This window comes from Bubalus bubalis, chromosome 18, assembly GCF_019923935.1.
Source record: "Bubalus bubalis isolate 160015118507 breed Murrah chromosome 18, NDDB_SH_1, whole genome shotgun sequence".
NCBI lineage: Eukaryota > Metazoa > Chordata > Mammalia > Artiodactyla > Bovidae > Bubalus > Bubalus bubalis.
In genome coordinates, this window is record NC_059174.1 from 62,751,331 (window position 1) to 62,770,147 (window position 18,817).

Consider the following 18,817-nt stretch of genomic DNA (forward strand, 5'->3'; position numbering starts at 1 on the left):
CAGCAAGAATTGGCTGGGACAAAGTAGCAACGACCTATGCTCTGAGCACTGCCCCCATGGCGGGGGCGGGGGGGGGGGCAATCCTCACACACCCAAGGCCTGTAGAGTCTGAGATGGTACTGGGATGCTTTTTCAGCCTAGGAATGCTCCGGGACCACCCTGGAATAACCATAGTCTTCCCCAGGAGAAGCAGACCCGGAGAAAAACGGCAGGAGAAGGTCAAGGGGAACAAGTCTCTGTCAGAGGGCATCTCAGATTGCCCATTCATCAACGTGATCACCATCCTCACCGTCATCACCACCACCTTCATCCTCACCCTCACCATCACCATCATCAACAGTCACTATTATCACCACCCTCCTCACCCTCACCATCTTCATCACATCATCACCAGGGGCAGCCCCATAATTATCACCCTTGTCATTACCTTCCTGACCGCCCCCCCACCCCCGCCCCCACCATCACCACCACCGTTATTTTTCCTCCCTGGTCATGAGATGGGCAACTGCCTCCCAGGCCTTTCTCAACAATCTGCAGCAAAATATTGGGGCCCTGTGGGTGGAGCACCCCCTCCTTTCTCCGCCCCCCCCAGCCCACCTCATCTCGCTACTTCAAGAGAGGCCAGGTATGGGGACCCCAGGTAGCAAAATCTAGCCCAGCTCCAAAGGTGTAGGGGAACCCCTAGGACAGTTTCCTGGGAACCTAACTTCAGCAGTGACTGGCTGGGTGGTGGGGTTGAAGTGGCCGGGTCACCCCTGCTTCCGCCTGTATCAGTGTGACATCGGTGGATTCCTGATAAGACTCAGCAGACATAGTGGCTGGAAAAATACTTTATAAACTGTAAAATGAATGACAAGGGGCAAGGTGATCCTCATGCACATGGAAGTAATGATTAATCAGTTTAGAGAGGATCTTTAACACATGGGAGGCATCCTTATAAAGATGCGAAAGTGAACGTGAAGTCATTCACTCATTTCTGACTCTGTGACCCCGTGGACTGTGGCCTACCAGGCTCCTCTGTCCATGGGATTCTCCAGGCAAGAATACTGGAGTGGGTTGCCATTTCCTTCTCCAGGGGATCTTCCCAACCCAGGGATTGAACCCAGGTCTCCCACATTGGAGGCAGATGCTTTAACCTCTGAGCCACCAGGAAAGCCTATAAAGATGGGAGGGGTCCCCAAATAGATGAGTAGGGTTGTTGTTCAAGTGGGAAGAATCCTTCTACACTTATAAAGACATGTGAGTACACACTCCAGAGTGGTCTGTACACAGACATGTGGGTACACACTCCAGAGTGGTCTGTACACAGACCTGTGGGTACACACTCTGGAGTGATCTGTACACAGATGTGTGGGTACGCACTCTGGAGTGGTCTGTACACAGTCATGCAGGTACGCACCCCGGAATGGTCAGTACACAGACATGTGGGTATGCACTCTGGAGTGTTCAGTACACAGTCATGCAGGTACGCACCCTGGAATGGTCTGTATACAGTCATGTGGGTACGCACTCCGGAGTGGTCTGTACACAGACGTGTGGGTACACACTCCACTGTGGTCTGTACACAAACCTGTGGGTACTCACTCTGGAGTGGTCTGTACACAGACATGAGGGTACGATAGGCACTCCGGAGTGGTCTATACACAGTCATGTCGGTAGGCACTCCAGCGTGGTCTATTCACATAGGGAGGTTTGTGTAGAGAAGCTGTGTCCTTATACAGACTTGAGTGGGAGAAGGATTTTCACCCAAATGGGTTACAGGTGAGAATACGCTCATAGCAGTGAGGAATTTTACTGATGCAACAGACCATTCTTGGTAACTGATCCTTATTTGTAAAACGCTGTGCAAATACTGGCGACCTAGATACGAAGGTTCTTCCTGAAGATAAAGGGATCGTGGAGCTGTAGGGTGGTACGACAGTACGCGCGGCCCTCTGCTGGATGTCGCTGTTCAGCCCAGCCCTGCCGGGCGCCTCCGGGAGCGAAGCGGTGCAGAGCGCGGGCCGCAGGTGGCGGTGGCCCCCGAGGGAGGGGGGCGCGGGGCGCCGGGCTCGCGCTGCCGCAGTGCGCTCCGCGGCCGCCAGGGGCAGCACCGGCCCTGCCCGGCCGCGCCGCCCCCCATCCTCCCCCAATCTCCGCCCCCCACCCCCTCCCTCCCCCCGCGTGCTCCCCCGAGCCCCGAGCCCCGTCAGACCCCGCTCAGCCCGCGCCCGGCTCCGCAGCTCAGGCGCCCGCAGCCCCGGCGTCGGCCCCGCGGAGCCTTCCCCGGGGGCCATGGGGGCACCCCCGGGCTACCGACCCTCGGCTTGGGTCCATTTGCTCCATCAGCTGCCCCGCGCCGACTTCCAGCTCCGACCAGTGCCCAGCGCCTTCGCGCCCCAAGAACGAGAATACCAGCAGGTGGGAGCGGTCAGGGGGTCTGTGGTGTGGCGGGGGGTGCAGGGGGGGGGGGTGCTCCAAAGCTTCTGGGTCCCGCGGGAGAAGGGGCTGGGGACCGATTCCTGTGTTCTCTGGGGGTTGGGGCCGGGCCTGGACTTTGGGGTACCCTAGGGAGCAGGATCGTGGTTACCCGTAGCTGGAGGTTCCCTTGGGATGGGCGCAGGGAGCCAGACCCCTAGCTCCTTAAATAAGGTAGGGGCTGGGGCCTGGGCCCCAGGGTCCCAGAGGAGGGAGGGGACGGGGGCGGGGGGGGGCCCGTGGATTCCCGGGTTTCAGAGAGGATGCCCGGGAAGCCGGCCTCCTGGGTCGTCATCAGAGGGGTCCACCGCGTCCTAAAGGTTGACCCTTCCCTCCTTGGACCGGGGCAGTCCAGTTAAACATGTCCCAGTTCAGGCGGGACCCAGGAGACAGGCGCTGGCATGGTGGAGGGGAAGAGGCTGGGGGTTGCCGCGCTTCTGGGAAAGAATCGAAGCCTGAAATGGGGCAGTGGGTGTGAGGGGTCTTAGGGCCAGAGCTGGGAAAACCACTTGGAGGTGCTGGGAGAGGAGACCTCCAGCCAGTCCCGGGACGGGAGGGGCGGGGGAGGAGGGCTGGGGACGAGGTTCGTTTTGGGGGCCAGAGGGTGGGGCCGGGTGGGAGCCTTCAGGAAACCGGAGTCCCTGGGGAAGGGGGCCCAGCCTGGGTCACGCCCCACTCGGGGCGAAAGAACGGGGTCCCCTGACCCAGTTTAATTCAAGTCCTTGACTTTGAGATTAATGAGCAAGGCTTGGCTGAGCTGGGGGCGGGGCGGGGGTAGGGAGGATGGTGGAGCCTCGGGTGGGTCCCGGGCTCTGCCTGTGAGGTCTGGACCTCTCCGATGGTCCTGGGAAGCTCCCGGGACAGGGGGCTGGGGCTTGGCAGGCCTCGGAGTGGGGGGGGGGGGGGTCCCAGGAAAGCGGAGCGGGGATGAGTGCTGTGTTCTGAGCTATTTGGGTCATGGCTGGACTGAGCCGGTAAGCAGCTCCTCCCCGCCCGCTTCTCGCCACCCTCTCCCCACCACGCGGCCACCGCCAGGCCCGCGCCCACGGCCTCCGGCTTGCCCAGCCCGGTCCACGGACACCTGCTCACGGCCAAGCAGACCTGCCCACGCCGGTGCCTACTCGGCCACCGCCAGAGGCACTTGGGGAGACCCACTGCGCCCCGTTGTCAACAGTCAGGGTGACAGCTCTGGGACCCACCGGCAGGAGGGGACATCGCCCCCTAGGGAGAGCGCCCTGAGGACACAGCTGGGAAGATAATCAGGGGCTGGGCACCACTGCGCTGGGGGGCACACTCACACCCAGCCAGACACACATTCGCACACATGCATTCACACACAAACACACTCACATTTGCACACATATACACCCATATACAGGCCTCCCAGGTGGCGCTAGTGGTAAAGAACCCGCCTGTAATGCAGGAGACATAAGAGACATGGGCTCAATCCCTGGGTCAGGAAGATCCCCCGGAGGAGGGCAGGGCAACCCCCTCCAGGATTCTTGCTGGAGAATCCCACGGACAGAGGAGGCTGGCGGGCTGCAGTCCATGGGGTTGCACAGAGCTGGACACGACTGAGTGACTTAGCAAGCAAGCAAGCACACCCATATACAGATACACATTCTTGCAAGACTCACACATGCACACACATATATCACTCATGTAGGCACACATTCAGACACTCATGTGTTCACACACACTGACACCTACATTCACATACTACCTCTTTCACACACACACACACACACACACAAACACACACCCTACCACCACCAGAGACTACTCACGGATTCTAGGAATTGTGCTCAGAACCGCACAAGTGCATACAGATCACCCCCTCACGCCTGCAGGCGCAGGCACTCCCATAAAGACACACATGCACACTCACCTACACGCCCAGCACACACACCCCAGCGTGAGGACAAGGCAGAGCCAGGACTCAGCACTCGTGAGTCCAGAAGTCTGGGTGTGCTGTGGCTGCTGCCCCCGAGTGCTGTGTGGCTGAAGGGAAAGCGCGGCCCCTCTCTGGGCTTCTGGGCAGAGCCCAGAAAGGCAGTGGAAAACCCTGCCTCCGACAGGAGCGCCCCGTCGTTGTGCAAGGCTCTTCTGGCTGCAACCACGGCTCCTCTCCCCACCTCTGTCCTCCCACCTTTGGTTCTGTCTCCGTCTCCATCTCTCTCTTTCCTCTGAGTCGCTCCTTCCCCCCACCCCCGCCCATCCTGGATGAGTCTCCCCCATCCTGCCTTTCTCTCCTCCCCGCCTGCTCGGCCCTCACACTCTCAGCCTCCCCATCCCCTTCTCTGAGTTGTGTGCACAGGCACACTGTCAGGGAGGCTGTCACGCCCTCCCCCTGAGGCCCGGGGTGACAGACTCACTGTGGTGGGTGTGCAGAGCTCAGCCCCTGGGGAGAGTGAGCAAGCAGGGAGTGGGGAGGACCAGCGGGAGGAGGGAGGAGGAAGCCTGCCACCCCCAGCCTCAGACACACCACCAGGAGCTGCATCCCCCCCACCAGCCCCCTGATCCCCCACGGTTCTAGGGTCCAGGTTTCTTCGTGTCCTTGGATGGGGCTTCGTCCCAACTACCTGGTTTCTCTGGGGAGGAAACTAAGGCTCAGAGAGGGGATGGGCCCTCTGAAGGTCACACAGCCTTTGGAGGGTAGAGCGGAACTGGAGCCCAAGACCCGGGCCTCCCAACTGGAAGCGCCCTCCAACCTTAAGTTGCACAGCCCCAGCACAGACCTGGAAACCACGGGGTGGGCTTGCTGCTTATCTCGCCAGGATGCCCGCCACCTGCACTGAGATCTCAGACACAGCACCTCCAGCCACTTGGGGAGGGCATGCAGAGCCCCTCTGACGCCCTGTCACCCCCCTCCTTCCCCAGGCCCTGCTGCTGGTGGCGGCCTTGGCAGGCCTGGGCTTGGGCCTGAGCCTCATTTTCATCGCTGTCTACCTCATCCGCTTCTGTTGCTGCCGGCCCCCCGAACCCCCCGGGGCCAAGAGCCCCCCGCCCGGGGGAGGGTGTGTCACCTGGAATTGCATCGCTGCTCTTCTCGTCGGCTGGTAATGGGGCCCCAGGGTGGGCGGGCAGGGGGACAGGGCTCCCCAAGCTCTCTATCAGCAGCCTTCCTGGTGGCATCCCAGCAGGGAGACTTGCTCTCCCATTCGATGGATGGAGAAACTGAGGCCGGGAGAGGAGACATGACTTCCCTGGCAGGATGGGGTAGGGGCTGAAGGCTGGGCAGTCAAACTGCTGGGGTTGCTGTCTCTGAGTGGAATAGCTGTGTGACCTGCGGGAGTGATATAACTCCTCCAGGCCTCAGTTTCCACATCTCTAGAATGGGTACTGTTGTCACACCCACCTCCCAGTTGTGGTGTGAGTGAGTGAAATGTTCAGTGCCTGGTCCCCAGCTGGGCTCTGTAAATGTGAACTAGTGATGTCATTCATTAACTCATTGATCCATTCATTCAGCAGTTATTTCCTGAGTATCTACAACAGTACCAGGGGAGCCTGACCAAGCCAGACAAGGGCCCTGCCCTCATGGAGCCAGTGATGGCCCCGTCAGGGATGGTAGAGGGATGTCTGTGATCCCGGAGCAGACCCGAGCTGGCCTGACTCCTTCCCACGGTGACCTCACTTGACTCAGAGTTGTCATGACCAGTTCTGAAGAGGGAGGCTCAGAGAGAGGCAACTTCTCAAGGCCGCCTGGGCCAAGTGGCAGAGTGCAGATTCAGACCCAAAAGCTCCTGGGAGCCCAGGGCCGCCTCCTGGGACACCAGCAGAGCGGAGAGGGACAGGACGCCTGAGGAGACACCCTGTGCCCAGGGCTATCTCTGCGGGCGGCCCCTCCCAGCAAGGCACCCCCACCACCCAGGACAGACCAAGGAGGACAGACCAGGGCGCTCAAGATCTGCCCCTGGAGTGGGGACTGGGGGCGGGCTGGGAGGGCCATGGCCAGAAAGATGGTTCTGCCACCCTGCAGGGAGCCCCCCCACCCAGTGTGGGGCTTTGGGGTGTGGGCGGGGGCGAGGGCTTCCTCCTCAGGCCCTCCGACTGGGGAGGTGGACAAAGGCCCCGCGGGGGAGCGGCCCGGCGGCCCCGCGGCCTGGGAACAAGAGCAGCTTTGTGGGACCGTGGACAATGGGTAGCGGCCGGTGTCCGATCCCAGGGCTGGGGGCGGGGCGCTGGGAGCCGTGAGGGCGTCCGGGCCTCCTCCGCCCCAGTGCGGCCCTGGCTCCCCTCCGCAAAGGGCCACAGTGCGTTGGGGGTGGGGGGAGATTGGAGACCGTATTCAGGCCCCACAATGGAGCTCTGTCTGCTGGCAACTGAGGTGAAGGAGGGGGCGCCCTGCTTCTGGCCCATCGGCCCACATTCCCTTGCTTCCCTCCCAGCTGTCCAGACACTTGGGTCCCCAGGGGAGGGGGAAGGCTGGGAGGTCCAGGCTCCGGGACCCCCCAGGAGGTGGTGGCTCCATGGAACCCCCAGGAGGCGGGGCAGAGGACGGCTGGAGCCTGAAGGGACTGACGCTGAGGACCCTGGATGTTTGGGGAAAAGAATAGAGGGGCTGCGGGTGGGGCTGGCAGACCCCAGAGGTGAGAACTCCCCACTCTGGGGCTGAGCACAACAGGGGTTCACTCCGGGGAGGTGCGAGTTAAATCTGGGGGCCCCCTCCCCGCCACCTCTCCACCCACCATTAGCATCACAATGACGTCCCTGGGCCGGGGGAGTGAGACTTCTCGGTTACCTTGGCAACCGGTGGGGGCCAGGCTGGAGACTTTGCTTTCCCACGAAGGGCTGAACCAATGGGATGGGATGGGAGCCGCGATTGGGTGTGGGGGGGGGGGGCGGCCCCCAGGGTCCCAGGACCGTTTGTGATTTCCCTTCCCTCCTCCTCTTAGCGCTGGCATTGGCGTCGGTTTCTATGGCAACAGTGAGACCAGCGATGGGGTGTCCCAGCTCAGCTCTGCACTACTGCACGCCAACCACACGCTCACCGCCATTGACCACCTGGTGAGGAGACCAGACACGGGCCAGACCCTAGACCCACACCCAGACTGCTTCCCCACACCTGGCCAGAAGAACCCCCCTCCCCACCCCCAGGAAACAGGGTCTGAACTCAGAGCTGAGACCCCAGGTTCAGACTGTCAGGTTCCAACCAACATGCAGATCTCAGACTGTCCACCCAATGCTGACAGCCAGGCAGGGCTCCATGCATGGCACCCTCAGAACCTCAGCCCAGATGTGGGACTAGAGACTCAAACCCAGACCCCCAGACTCACTGCATCCCCAGCCCTGGGCTTCAATTCACAGCCCAAACCATTCATACACTAAACACCAAGACCCTGCCCTCAGGGCAAATCCAGGGCCAGAGACCTGGCCCCTGACCAAGTGCGAGGCAGGAGACCTGAACGCTGAGACCCAGGACTCAGCCAGGAAGGCTTGCTCTGACCCCTACGATTCCAGACGTGAGGCCGAGACCCAGCCCGACCTCAGACCTTAGAGTTCATGTCCAGTTGCAGCCCTGGGCCACGGAACCCAGACTTGCGACCCAGGCTCAGTCCTAAGATGCCAGGCTTCATCTCAGCCCTGGGGCTCACCCTCTCACCTCTCCAACTCCGGAAAGAAGCCACAGAAGCACACATGCCAGACCACAGGCCCCCTCCTTCGCTTCCTGCATCCTCAGATGCCCTAGCGCCCGATCCCAGACAGCCAGCCCTGCTCACTCCTGCTTCACCCCCGCCACCCTGGCCCCTGCCCTCCTGCCCAGAGGACACCCTCCCCTGACTCCAGACGCCTCCCCACCCCTACCCCCGCGCCCAGGTGCTGGAGATGGTGGAGAGGCTGGACGAGGCCGTGAGGACGGAGCTGACCACGCTGGAGGAGGTGCTGACGCAGCGCACGGAGCTGGTGGCTGCCGCCCGGGGTGCCCGGCGGCAGGCGGAAACCGTGGCCCAGCAGCTCCAGGGGCTGGCCTTCTGGCAGGGGGTGCCCCTGAGCCCCCTGCAGGTGGCCGAGGATGTGTCCTTTGTAGAGGAGTACAGGTGGGTGGCCTCTCTTCCTGTCCTGGGTGGAGAAAATTAGGCAGGAGATGAGAACAGGAGAGTCTGGGGACAGAGGTTGGCAGTTTTGGGGGTGTGGGGACGGTCATTCCAGGAAGGCCACACGGAAAAGGTAACATTTGAAGGAGGGGAGAGAACCAGTTATTTGGACATCAGGCAGCCACCCATCTCAGCAGCCAACACGGTGGAGTCCTCGTCGTTTCGTCCACTAGGAATGATTTCTTTGGTTCATCTAACACCTGGGGCCCAACCAGACATGGGGGCAGAGAGACAGGGAAGACTTTTGTCCTAGATTCTGTGCTCCAGCAGGGAGGCAGACCCGGGTTGAAGCAGCCCATAATTTGGATGCCCACCGTGGATATCAGACAGGCCTGGGTCCCAGTGAATTCAAGTTCTGGGTTGTGACCAAGTCCAGGGGCCAGAGCTCCATTTCAGCTGTTGGATACACCCAAGAATCTACCTGCAATGCCAGAGACGCAGGAGATGTGGGTTTGAACCCTGGGTAGGGAAGATTTCCTGGAGGAGGGCATGGCAACCCACTCCAGTATTCGTGCCTGGAGAATCCTTTGCACAGAGGAGCCTGCGGGGCTACAGTCCATGGGGTCGCAAAGAGTCGGACACGACTGAGCGACTGTGCATGCGTGCATGCGTGGTCATTCATGCATATGAGACTGTCTAGCACGTGGGAGTCCTTCAGGGGACTTGGCCAGTTCTCCCAGAGGGAAAATTTTGCTGTTCGTGGAGGGTAAGGACAGAAGTGCCATCTGCCCCGTGAAACCAGTGAGGCTGGAGCACGTGAGCTGTCAGTGGCCACATAGGGAACCTGGAGGTCAGCTGGAGCCACTGGGCCCAGCTTCCCCTTCCTGGAGACAGCCTGACCCTCCCACGGTCCGGGAAAGGAGTGCACAGTCAGTCCCCACGGAGGCCCGAGCAGAGGCTGCCACGGAGAAGGTGGCGGCTCCCTTGCCACTCTGCCCACGTGGGGACCTTTGAGAATGCTGCTATTTATTGAGCGTCTCCCATGGGCCAGCACTGTGCTGTAGCTTCCCGGGCTTTGTCCTCTTCAGTCAGAGTGTCGATCATTAACTGATACTGAATTCTTCGGTACCCTTTAGAGTTCCCTGATTCGTGTTCAGGCTAACGTTTAGGTGCACCCACATGCTCGGCACACTCCTTGGTGCTTTATGGGTTCTCTCAGCCTTACGACAGCCTTAGGAAGTAGGTGCTGCTGTTCTCCCCAAGAGTTACCAAGGGGAAACCGAGGCACAGAAGCTGTGGGTGGGCAGGAAGCGGAGGGGCTGGCGTTGTGGCCCAGCCCATCTGCCTGCAGACGCAGAGCCCTTGGGTTGTGCCCTGTGATGCTGGATGCAGGCCTGAGAACAAGTCCCGCTAAGACGCTCCAGCCTGGGGTGGAGGGGCTGGGGCTCCGAGAGGCCAAATCTCCGAGAGTGCCAGTCACAGGGCTCGTGCGTGGCTTGGTGCGGGTGCGGTTACGGTGATCTGCCTCAGGCCCTGTGCTCTAAATGGCGATAGTGACCGGCCCCCTGTGCACCCGTTTCAGAGATGAGCTTGGCTGAGGCCTGGAGACTGGCCATCAGGGAGAGCACAGAGATCCAGGCAGAGGCGGGCCCTCGTGGGGTGCTGTCACCTTCTGCCGTGTCCCACTCCAGGAGCCTGGGCACCCGAAAGGCTGGGTTGGCTGCTTCTGCCTCACGCCTGTTGCCCCCTCCCCAGGTGGCTGGCCTACGTCCTCCTGCTGCTCCTGGAGCTGCTGGTCTGTCTCTTCACCCTCCTGGGCCTGGCGAGGCAGAGCAAGTGGCTGGTAATCGTGTAAGTCCGGGTGGCCTTCCTGACAGTGGGGAACATCACAGGGCGAGATCCCACAGTGCTCTTGTGAGAAGGGCGGCCGCCGGCTTTCCAAGGCTCACGCTGGTTTCATTCCCTTGTCCCACAGACCTCAGAGAGTTCCTGGGGTGGGCGGGCACGTAGGGACACAGAGCGGCCCAGGAGGGGCTGGGGCAGCAGACTGTCCTTGTCACAGGGAGTGCAACAAAGTCCCAGAAAAGAAATAACAGTAATAATGCTTGTGCTGAGGTCGGGGGCAATCACTGCCCCCTTTGGTTGCCATGACAACACCGAGACCCGAGGTGCCCTCAGAGGTCTGTCTGGCCGGCAGATGAGGGCAGAAGGCTGTCACGTGGTGCATGGAATTAAGGACCACACTCTTACTGAAAGGTTCATTCTGTATGCCTGATACTCTTCTGGAACCCTCGCGTTGACCTTACGAAGAGGTCCTTCCCGTCTCCCCATTTAACAGAAAGGGAGACTGGTGATCAGAGAGGTTAGGTCACTTGCCCAGGGTTGCACAGCCAGAAAGTGCTGGAGCTGAGATTCCATCCAGGCCAGCCTATCCCACTCAGAGGAGCCCTTATATCCTCTCTGGCCCTGAGAGGGTCCACGCTGGCACCCACCACCATCCCCATGCTCCCCCCTGGGGTGAGCAGGCCTGCTGTTCCATCCAGGCCCTCCTCTGAAGTTTGGAGATGGTAAACATGGTGGGCGGTCTGGGACTTGGGGCCGGGCCTTCAGTTTGACCCCCTGCAGGCACCCTTCTCACTAGCAGACCACCCTCCAATGATGATCCATCCCCCTGCAAAGAGAAAAACCAAGAGGCGATTTCAGCCCTGGAGCTGAGACCACTCCTGGGCTGATTGGAGGCTGACCAATGGGTGAAGCTGGGAGCAGGCTCCTGCGGAATTCAGAGCTGGGAATTGGGGCCCCAGGCTGGGCAGTCGCCCTCCCACGGTCCCACAGTCCGGGGCAAGGCGGGGCAGACCTGGGCAGGAGCTGCCCACACAGGGCCGTTCTCACTGCCAACCCCCTGACCCTGCCCCCCAGTGGGGCCAGATGTTCAGTTTGACGTCACCACCTACGGGCCCATCCTCTCCCTGCCCACTGCTCTGCCCCTAACTGTTATTCTCTTGGCTCCAGAGGTTGGTGGGGGAAGGGTAGGGCTGTGATGTGATCTGGGGTGGGAAGCGGTGAGGTGGGAGATTAGGAACCCCAGAACTCCAATCCCACCCCTCCTCCCCCACTACAGGATGACGGTGATGAGTCTCCTGGTTCTGGTCCTGAGCTGGGGCTCCATGGGCCTGGAGGCAGCCACAGCCGTGGTGAGCACCAGGGGTGGGGTGGGGTGGGGACAGGCACCTGGGCTCCAAGACTCCAGGGGCTGAAGGCCCCTGACTTCCAGGCCTGGGGAGGAGGGGAACAGAGGCCTCAGATCCTGAGAGACAAGACTTAGGAGACAGGCTTACAGGTTCTGCGATTTGAAGCCAGTGTCCTAGGTGCTGAGGGTTCTGGAGTTCTGGACCCCTGGGTCTGAGGAGGACGGGCTGGGGACCTGGACCCCCGGGTCTGAGGAAGAGGGGCTGGGGGCCTGGACCCCCGGGTCTGAGGGGGGAGGAGGGGCTGGGGGCCTGGACCCCTGGGTCTGAGGAGGATGGGCTGGGGACCTGGACCCCCGGGTCTGAGGAAAAGGGGCTGGGGGCCTGGACCCCCAGGTCTGAGGAGGAGGGGTGGGGGGCCTGGGCCCCCGGGTCTGAGGGGGGAGGAGGGGCTGGGGGCCTGGACCCCCGGGTCTGAGGAGGAGGGGCTGGAGGTCTGGACCCTGAGGCGTGTGAGGTGGGGGCGTGTCTGTCCAAGCCCCCTCTGTGCTGCTCTCAGGGCCTCAGTGACTTCTGCTCCAGTCCAGACAGCTACATCCTGAACCTGACCCAGGAGGAGACCGGCCTTGGCTCAGGTGATCACACCTCCGGGTGCACGCCCTGCATCCTCAGGCCTCTACGCCTGCGGTGGGGTGGGGGTGCCAGCCCTGCCCAATTCTGCCCAGCAGAAGCTCTCAGCACCTGCCCTAGCGAGCTGGAAAAGAGGGAAGGGATAAAGACGCTGAGACAAGGGATCAGGGAGAGGGGCGGGCTAGGCCACTTGGAGAAAGTGGGTAGCCCAGTTGGGTCAGGGCAGGTGCAGAAGCAGCCCTGTGGGGTGTTCAGATCAGCGCGTTCGGGCTGTGGCTGCAGCAGAAGGGAGTCCGCTGGAGCAGAGGGAGTGGGGGCTCGGAGGGCTGGGGGGCTCGGAGGGCGAGGCCAGCCGGACCACAGGAGGGCTCTGAGAGGGGAGGGTGGAAAGTGTGGCCCTGCCCCACCTCCTGTCCGCGGGGAGGATCCCGGGGCTTACGGCCTCCCCCGTCTTCGCTCCCGCTTCAGACATCCTGAACTACTATTTCCTCTGCAACCAGGCCGTCTCCAACCCCTTTCAACAGGTTAGGGCTGCGGGCGAGGGAGCCGGGGGAGGAGGGTGCGGCTGGGGCCTGGATCTAGGGACCCTGGGGTGGGAGGAGAGGAGGCGGGGGGTGGGGAGGGGGCGGGGGTGGTCAACCGCTGGGCCCTCCTCTCTCCCTCCGTCTTCTCGCAGAGGCTGACTCTGTCCCAGCGAGCTCTGGCCAACATCCACTCCCAGCTGCAGGGCCTGGAGCGGGAAGCTGTGCCCCAGTTCCCTTCTGCGCAGGTCGGCGGGCCGGGTGCTCCCCGTACACCCCAACTCCCAGACGGGGAAGGGGGCGGGGCCTGGAGCGGTGGGCGGAGTCTTAGGAAGGGGCGGGTCATCGGTTGTGGGCGGGGCCCGCCTAAGGGGAAGGCCGAGGGCTGTGAGTGGGGCCCCGGGGTGTGGGGCGGGCGGAGAGGGCGGGGCCTGAATGTGTGGGTGGAGTCTTAGGAAGGGGCGGCTCGGCGGTTGTGGGCGGGGCCCAGGGCGTGGGGCGGGCAGAGGGGCGGGGCCTGGTGCGGTGGGCGGAGCCCGGAGAGTTCTTGGAATAACAACCCCCTTCCAACCACAGAAGCCTGTGCTGTCCTTGGAGGAGACGCTGAACGTAACAGAAGGAAACTTCCACCAGTTGGTGGCACTGCTACATTGTCGTGGCCTGCACAAGGTGACCCCTGTCTCCCTCCCCAAGTTATGCTCCCAGGGGACCCTCTGCCTGGACCCGGAAACCTAGGCCTCTCCATGTGGCTTCCTGCCCCTACCCTCAACAACCCTTCCTCCAGCAAGTCCTTCTGGACTCCAAGCACAGCTCACGCTAGCACGTCTGCTCCCGACTGCGGCAGAGCCTCTTCCCGCTCCCCACAGCAGCCCGCAGCCCAGTGAGCCTTTTAAACGCAATCTGATCTTCTTCCTCCGCTTAGAAGCCTCCAGCAGTTGCCCCAGCCTGCGGATTAAAGTCCTGGCTTCTCGCCTGACCTCCAGGGGCCCGTGTGGTTAGCCCTGGCTGGTTTCCGGCCTCATCCCTGTGCACCCCCATCCTCCCCGTCCCCCTCCTCCTCAGGGAGCGGTCATGGACCTCCCACCGCAGGGTTCCTTCCTGTCTGTACCATCTCTGCTGTAGCGGGGAGGGGAGGGGCGCCCGGTACTACTTTCCAAACCGCGGCTCTCATCAGCTCCTCTCATCAGCTCCTCGTGGTCTGAGTGACCTTCTGGGGCTTGGTTACCGAAGTTGCCCCGGCGCTTGGAGCAGCGCCTGGCACCTAGCAGGCCGTCTGTCATTCATGCCAGTTCCTGCTGAATGACTGAGAGTCCGGCATTCAGGAATCGCTGGTTTCTAGGGATGACAGCCGTGTCAGACAGTGTTTCCTGAGCAGGCGTTACCGTGCAGGGGGGCAGGTCTACGCCAGTTGTTTTGCTAAAGCCTTCTTCTCAGTGTTGTTCTAAGCCAGGGATTTTTGCCCCTGGGGACTGTGTGGAGGCATCCTTGGGAGTCTCAGCCCCCGGAGAGAGTGCTGTGGGCAGAGGCCAGGGATGCACCCCCGCCCCTCAACACACACACACACACACACACACACACACACACACACACACACACAGCGTGGGAAGTGTCCGGGACGAGAAGTCTGGCACCCAATAAGGGCCAAGCTGCAGCGGCAGCTGGGCGTGGGGTGTTGGGTTCTCAGTGATGGACAGGAAGTCGTGACTTGGGGTCATGCCTGCAGGTGTGATAAACGACAGCGACCACAGCACCTATCGTGTGCTGAGTGCTTTCTGTGACAGGGGAGGAACTGTGGCACAGAGAGGCTGAGGGATTTTCTCAGTGAGGCACAGCCAGGTGGACGGTCTGGGCCATGGGTATTGCCCGCTGACCCCTCCTGTCTCTCCCGCCCCAGGATTATGGCTCAGCCCTGCGTGGCCTGTGTGAAGACACCCTGGAAGGACTGCTCTTTCTGCTTCTCTTCTCCCTCCTGTCTGCTGGGGCCCTGGCCACTGTCCTCTGCAGCCTGCCCCGAGCCTGGGCCCTCTTCCCACCCAGGTCAGGAGGGGAGGGGGCTGAAGTCCTGGGGGAGGGGATGTGGGAGCACTATCGAGCCACTGCTGGGGACCACGCTCTCATGGGTCCCCCTTCCTGCTTCTCTGCTACGCCCCTTGTTGCACCCCAGTGACGACTATGAGGACACAGACGATGATGACCCTTTCAACCCTCAGGTACCAGGCCCCTGGGTCTGAGGGAGGAAGGGCTGGGGGCCTCAACCCCCTGGTCTGACGGAAGAGGGGCTGGGGGCCTGGACCCCCGGGTCTGAGGGAGGAGGGGCTGGGGGCCTGGAGTCCTGGTTTGAGGGCACACATTGCCAAGCCAGTTCCCTAATCATGCCCTCCCCTGCTCATGTCTCCCTGGCAGGAATCTAAGCGCTTCGTGCAGTGGCAGTCATCAATCTGAGCCCTTTCTCCAGTCCAGACTGGAGCCTGGTCTCCGTCTCTGGTGAGTGTCTAGACTGACACCCCAGCTTCCAAGCTGGCCTCCAGCCCCTGACCGCACCTCCTTCCCTCCCTCCCACCTGCATCTGGTCTGTTTTTGCCTCTCTCTGCAGTTCCTTCCCCAGCTGCCGGAGAAGACCCCACTAATCCAGCCTCACTGGGCTCCCACCACTAACAACGCCCTGGCCACGGACACCTTAAACAGGACTGCCTCCCTGCCCTTCCCCTCTCCGTGTCCTTAGCCCTGGAAGTAAGCCCGGAGGGCAGGCCTGGGCCTAGGGCCTTGGTGGGGAGAGGGGAGAAAGCCAGCCCCGCCACCCCTCATCCCTGGAGGGATGAGAGTGTCCTCTGGCCCCTGCCACACCACAGAGGACTTAGGGCCCCTGCTCTCCACTTGCAGCACCCAACCTGGGAATGGGCTGATTTGAAATAAAAGGGAAGACTTTATTTTACAAGCAGCTGGATCCTTATTTCTCCCTGATCTGGCCTCACAGTTGGGGGTGGGGGTGGGCAGAGAGCCCATCACCTCTGCTCCCACCTGGCTTCCTGGCTCCCAGGTGTTTCTGCTCCTGTCCCGATGCTGCACCACTTTCTTTACAAAAAAAAAAAAAAAAAAATCCCCCCTCCCCTGGCACCCTATCTAAAGCAGCACAAATGTCCTGACACAGGAAGAGACGCGGATCCCTGGAACAGAAGACAGTCTAGAAATAGATCTCAGAGTGTGTGTGTGTCTGACAGAAGACAGATTTCAAGTCAGGGCAAAAAGGACTGGTTTCAAAGGAATGCTGATATGATTAGCTTTCCGTCTGAAAGAAAACAGTCTGCATACAACACGGGCAAAAAAATCCAAATGCAGACGAGTAAGGGGCTTCCCTGGTGACTCAGATGGTGAAGAATCTGCCTGCAATGCGGGAGAACTGAGTTCCATCCTTGGTTCTGGAAGATCCCCTGGAGGAGGGCATGGCAGCCCACTCCAGTGTTCCTGCCTGGAGAATCCCATGAACGGAGAAGCCTGGTGAGCTACAGTCCATGGGGTTGCAGAGTCAGGCATGACTGAGTGACTAAGCATAGCATAGCACAAGGGGACAGAAGTATTTCAAGAGAAAGGAGGAGACTCTTGTATCTCTTAGTTGTAGAGGGAGGGCTTTCACCGAGATATCCTGAAGACAGAAACAAAAAAGTAACTTATCTGACAAATTGTGGAATGAGAAAAATACCATAGAGTCCAGAGGCAGATTGACAGTCTGGGGAAAATTAAAACAACAGCAATGAAATAGATAATTCTTCATACATATAAGCTGCAAAGTTATATCCACAAATCAAGAAAAAGACCACCCAACATAAAAATAAGCAAGGGAAAAGACCATTGAACAAAATGAAAATCCAAACACCAGGGGACAGACTAAAAGGCATTCAAACCCTGATGATTAGGAAGTGAACTTTAAAACTTTGGGCGTCTCCGGTGGCTCAGCGGTAAAGAATCTGCCTGCAGTGCAGGAGACCTGGGTTCGATCCCTGTATCAGGAAGATCCCCTGGAGAAGGGAATGGCAACCTGCTCCAGTATTCTTGCCTGGAAACTCTCATGGACAGAGAAGCCTGGTGGAATATACAGTCCACAAGGTCACAAGAGAGTCGGACACAGCTGAGCAACTAAACAACAAGTTGCCTGTCTGGTGTGAATGTCCATCTGTGTCTCTGTGGGAACACTGATGGGGTTACTCCCGATGCTGAGTACTAAAGGTCATGTCCTCTGTGGAAAATAAACCAAATGTTCTCTCTTGAAAAAAGCCCCAAGGGTTTTAGGTAAAGGCCTCTTGGCCCCAAGCACCAGATGCCCAATGCGGGTTCTGCCATGGGGGGACTGCTCCATGCTTGCTAATCATTTCCATCTTGAGCACTGCAAGAAATGTTCAGGAAAGCCCTTGACGTGTGGGCCTGAAGCTGGGAAAGAGAAATGGACCATGGTTTCCAAAGAGGGACACCGCGGCAACCCACAGGTCACTCTCATGACTGAGCGGTTTGGTGCCCTGTTGAGGGGCTGGCCTGGAGGCTCTTCTAGCCGCTTTGCTCTCAAATGCTGCCCTCTAGTGCCTCTGAGTCTGTGTTCAGAAGCCGATGCCACTGGATGTGTTGGACATTCACAGAGTACCCTGAGATTCATGCTGCCTGATTTTCCGGGAGTCATCATTAACTGGGAAGCCTGGTGGCTCAGATGCCTAAGAGACTCCCTGTAATGCAGGAGACCCAGATTCCATCCCCCGTGGAGAAGGGAATGGCTACTTACTTCGGTGTTTGTGCCTGGAGAATTCCATGGACAGAGGAGCCTGGCAGGCTACAGTCCTAATCAAGGAAAAAAACCCATTTTGGTCTAACTTTAACAAAAGTTAAATCTATTTTCATTTTCTGGGCAAAGTGGTGAAATTCAAACAAAGTCTGCAGTTAACAATATTGTGCCAACGTTGGTGTCTTAGTTTTAACAAACATACTACAGTGTTGCAGGGAAACTGGGTGTAGGGTAGGCAGGACCCTGAATTATCTTTGCAACATTTATTGTAAGCCTAAAATTGCTCTAAAACGAAGAGTTTAATTTAAAAAGTGAAGGGATGAAAAAAAAAGATCAACTGTGCTAATACTAACAAAATGACATGCATTATTAGCAAAAGTTTTTAATAACAGAAAATCGGAAAGAAATTGCTGCTTCTTAAATACCACCTACTGCAACCACAGTGACCCGCCAGTGGTAACTGCAGTGGATAATTCTATCATTCAGAACTGTGGGTGGGAACAGGATTACTGAAAAGAGTACTTGCAAGGAATCTACAGACAGGCCTTTTTAAATTGTGTGTGTGTATGTCCAGTCGTTTCAGTCGTGTCCGACTCTTTGAAACAGTCTACTATGGACTACAGCTGTCTAGAGTCCTCTGTCCATGGGATTCTCCGGGCAAGAATACTGGAGTGGGTTGCCATGCCTTCCTCCAGGAGTCAAACCTGTGTCTCTTGTGTCTTCTGCATTGGCCGGCAGGTTCTTTACCACTAGCGCCATCGGGGAAGCCCTTTTTAAACGGGAGGGTCCCAGTTCTTCAGCTGGACAAGGATGGCCTTTCAGAACCTGCTACCTGCAAACATCCACAGACCTATCTCTTGACGCCAGGACCCCTCACTTCTGTTCCACCAGAGCCACCCCCGCAATTCCCAAGCTACGCCTGCTTCCCGCCCCTGTGTGTTTGCACACTTCCAGTTTCATTTCCTAGGGAAGTTCCCCTTTCCGGCAGGAGGCTGTTCTCAGGTCTTCTTTGAGTCCATCGTCCCACATCACTGCACGGTGGGGATTCTCAGAACTACTCAGCACACCGATTTATACCTATAAATAGTAATGGCTGCCACCAGCTGGGCCAAAACAAGGATGCCTGGGAGGGCGCAGGGCCCGAGCGCTCTACCGAGCGTGTCCCCTCAGGGCCACCGTCCGCAGTCCAGTTTCCGCCTTGTCTTAAAACGCCCACCCCCG

At 59.6% G+C, this 18,817-nt stretch overlaps 1 protein-coding gene across 3 annotated transcripts; it reads left to right on the forward strand.

Annotated features, from left to right (window-relative positions):
- Positions 1-2,157: 2,157 nt before the first annotated feature.
- TTYH1 (tweety family member 1) lies at positions 2,158-15,763 on the forward strand. Of its 3 annotated transcripts, XM_025269721.3 has the most exons (14): positions 2,160-2,400; positions 5,338-5,516; positions 7,353-7,464; positions 8,275-8,495; positions 10,248-10,343; positions 11,614-11,686; positions 12,240-12,315; positions 12,779-12,834; positions 12,987-13,079; positions 13,408-13,500; positions 14,726-14,868; positions 14,996-15,041; positions 15,235-15,315; positions 15,425-15,763. In XM_025269721.3, exons 1-13 carry the CDS (start codon positions 2,275-2,277, stop codon positions 15,271-15,273), a joined length of 1,353 nt encoding a protein of 450 aa, XP_025125506.3. In that variant the 5' UTR covers positions 2,160-2,274; the 3' UTR covers positions 15,274-15,315; positions 15,425-15,763. The 3 variants fall into 3 exon arrangements, with proteins under 3 accessions (XP_044786917.2, XP_025125506.3, XP_044786918.2); XM_044930982.2 differs by lacking the exon at positions 14,996-15,041 and having other exon boundaries at positions 2,158-2,400; XM_044930983.2 differs by lacking the exons at positions 2,160-2,400; positions 5,338-5,516; positions 14,996-15,041 and adding an exon at positions 6,638-7,046.
- Positions 15,764-18,817: the final 3,054 nt, after the last annotated feature.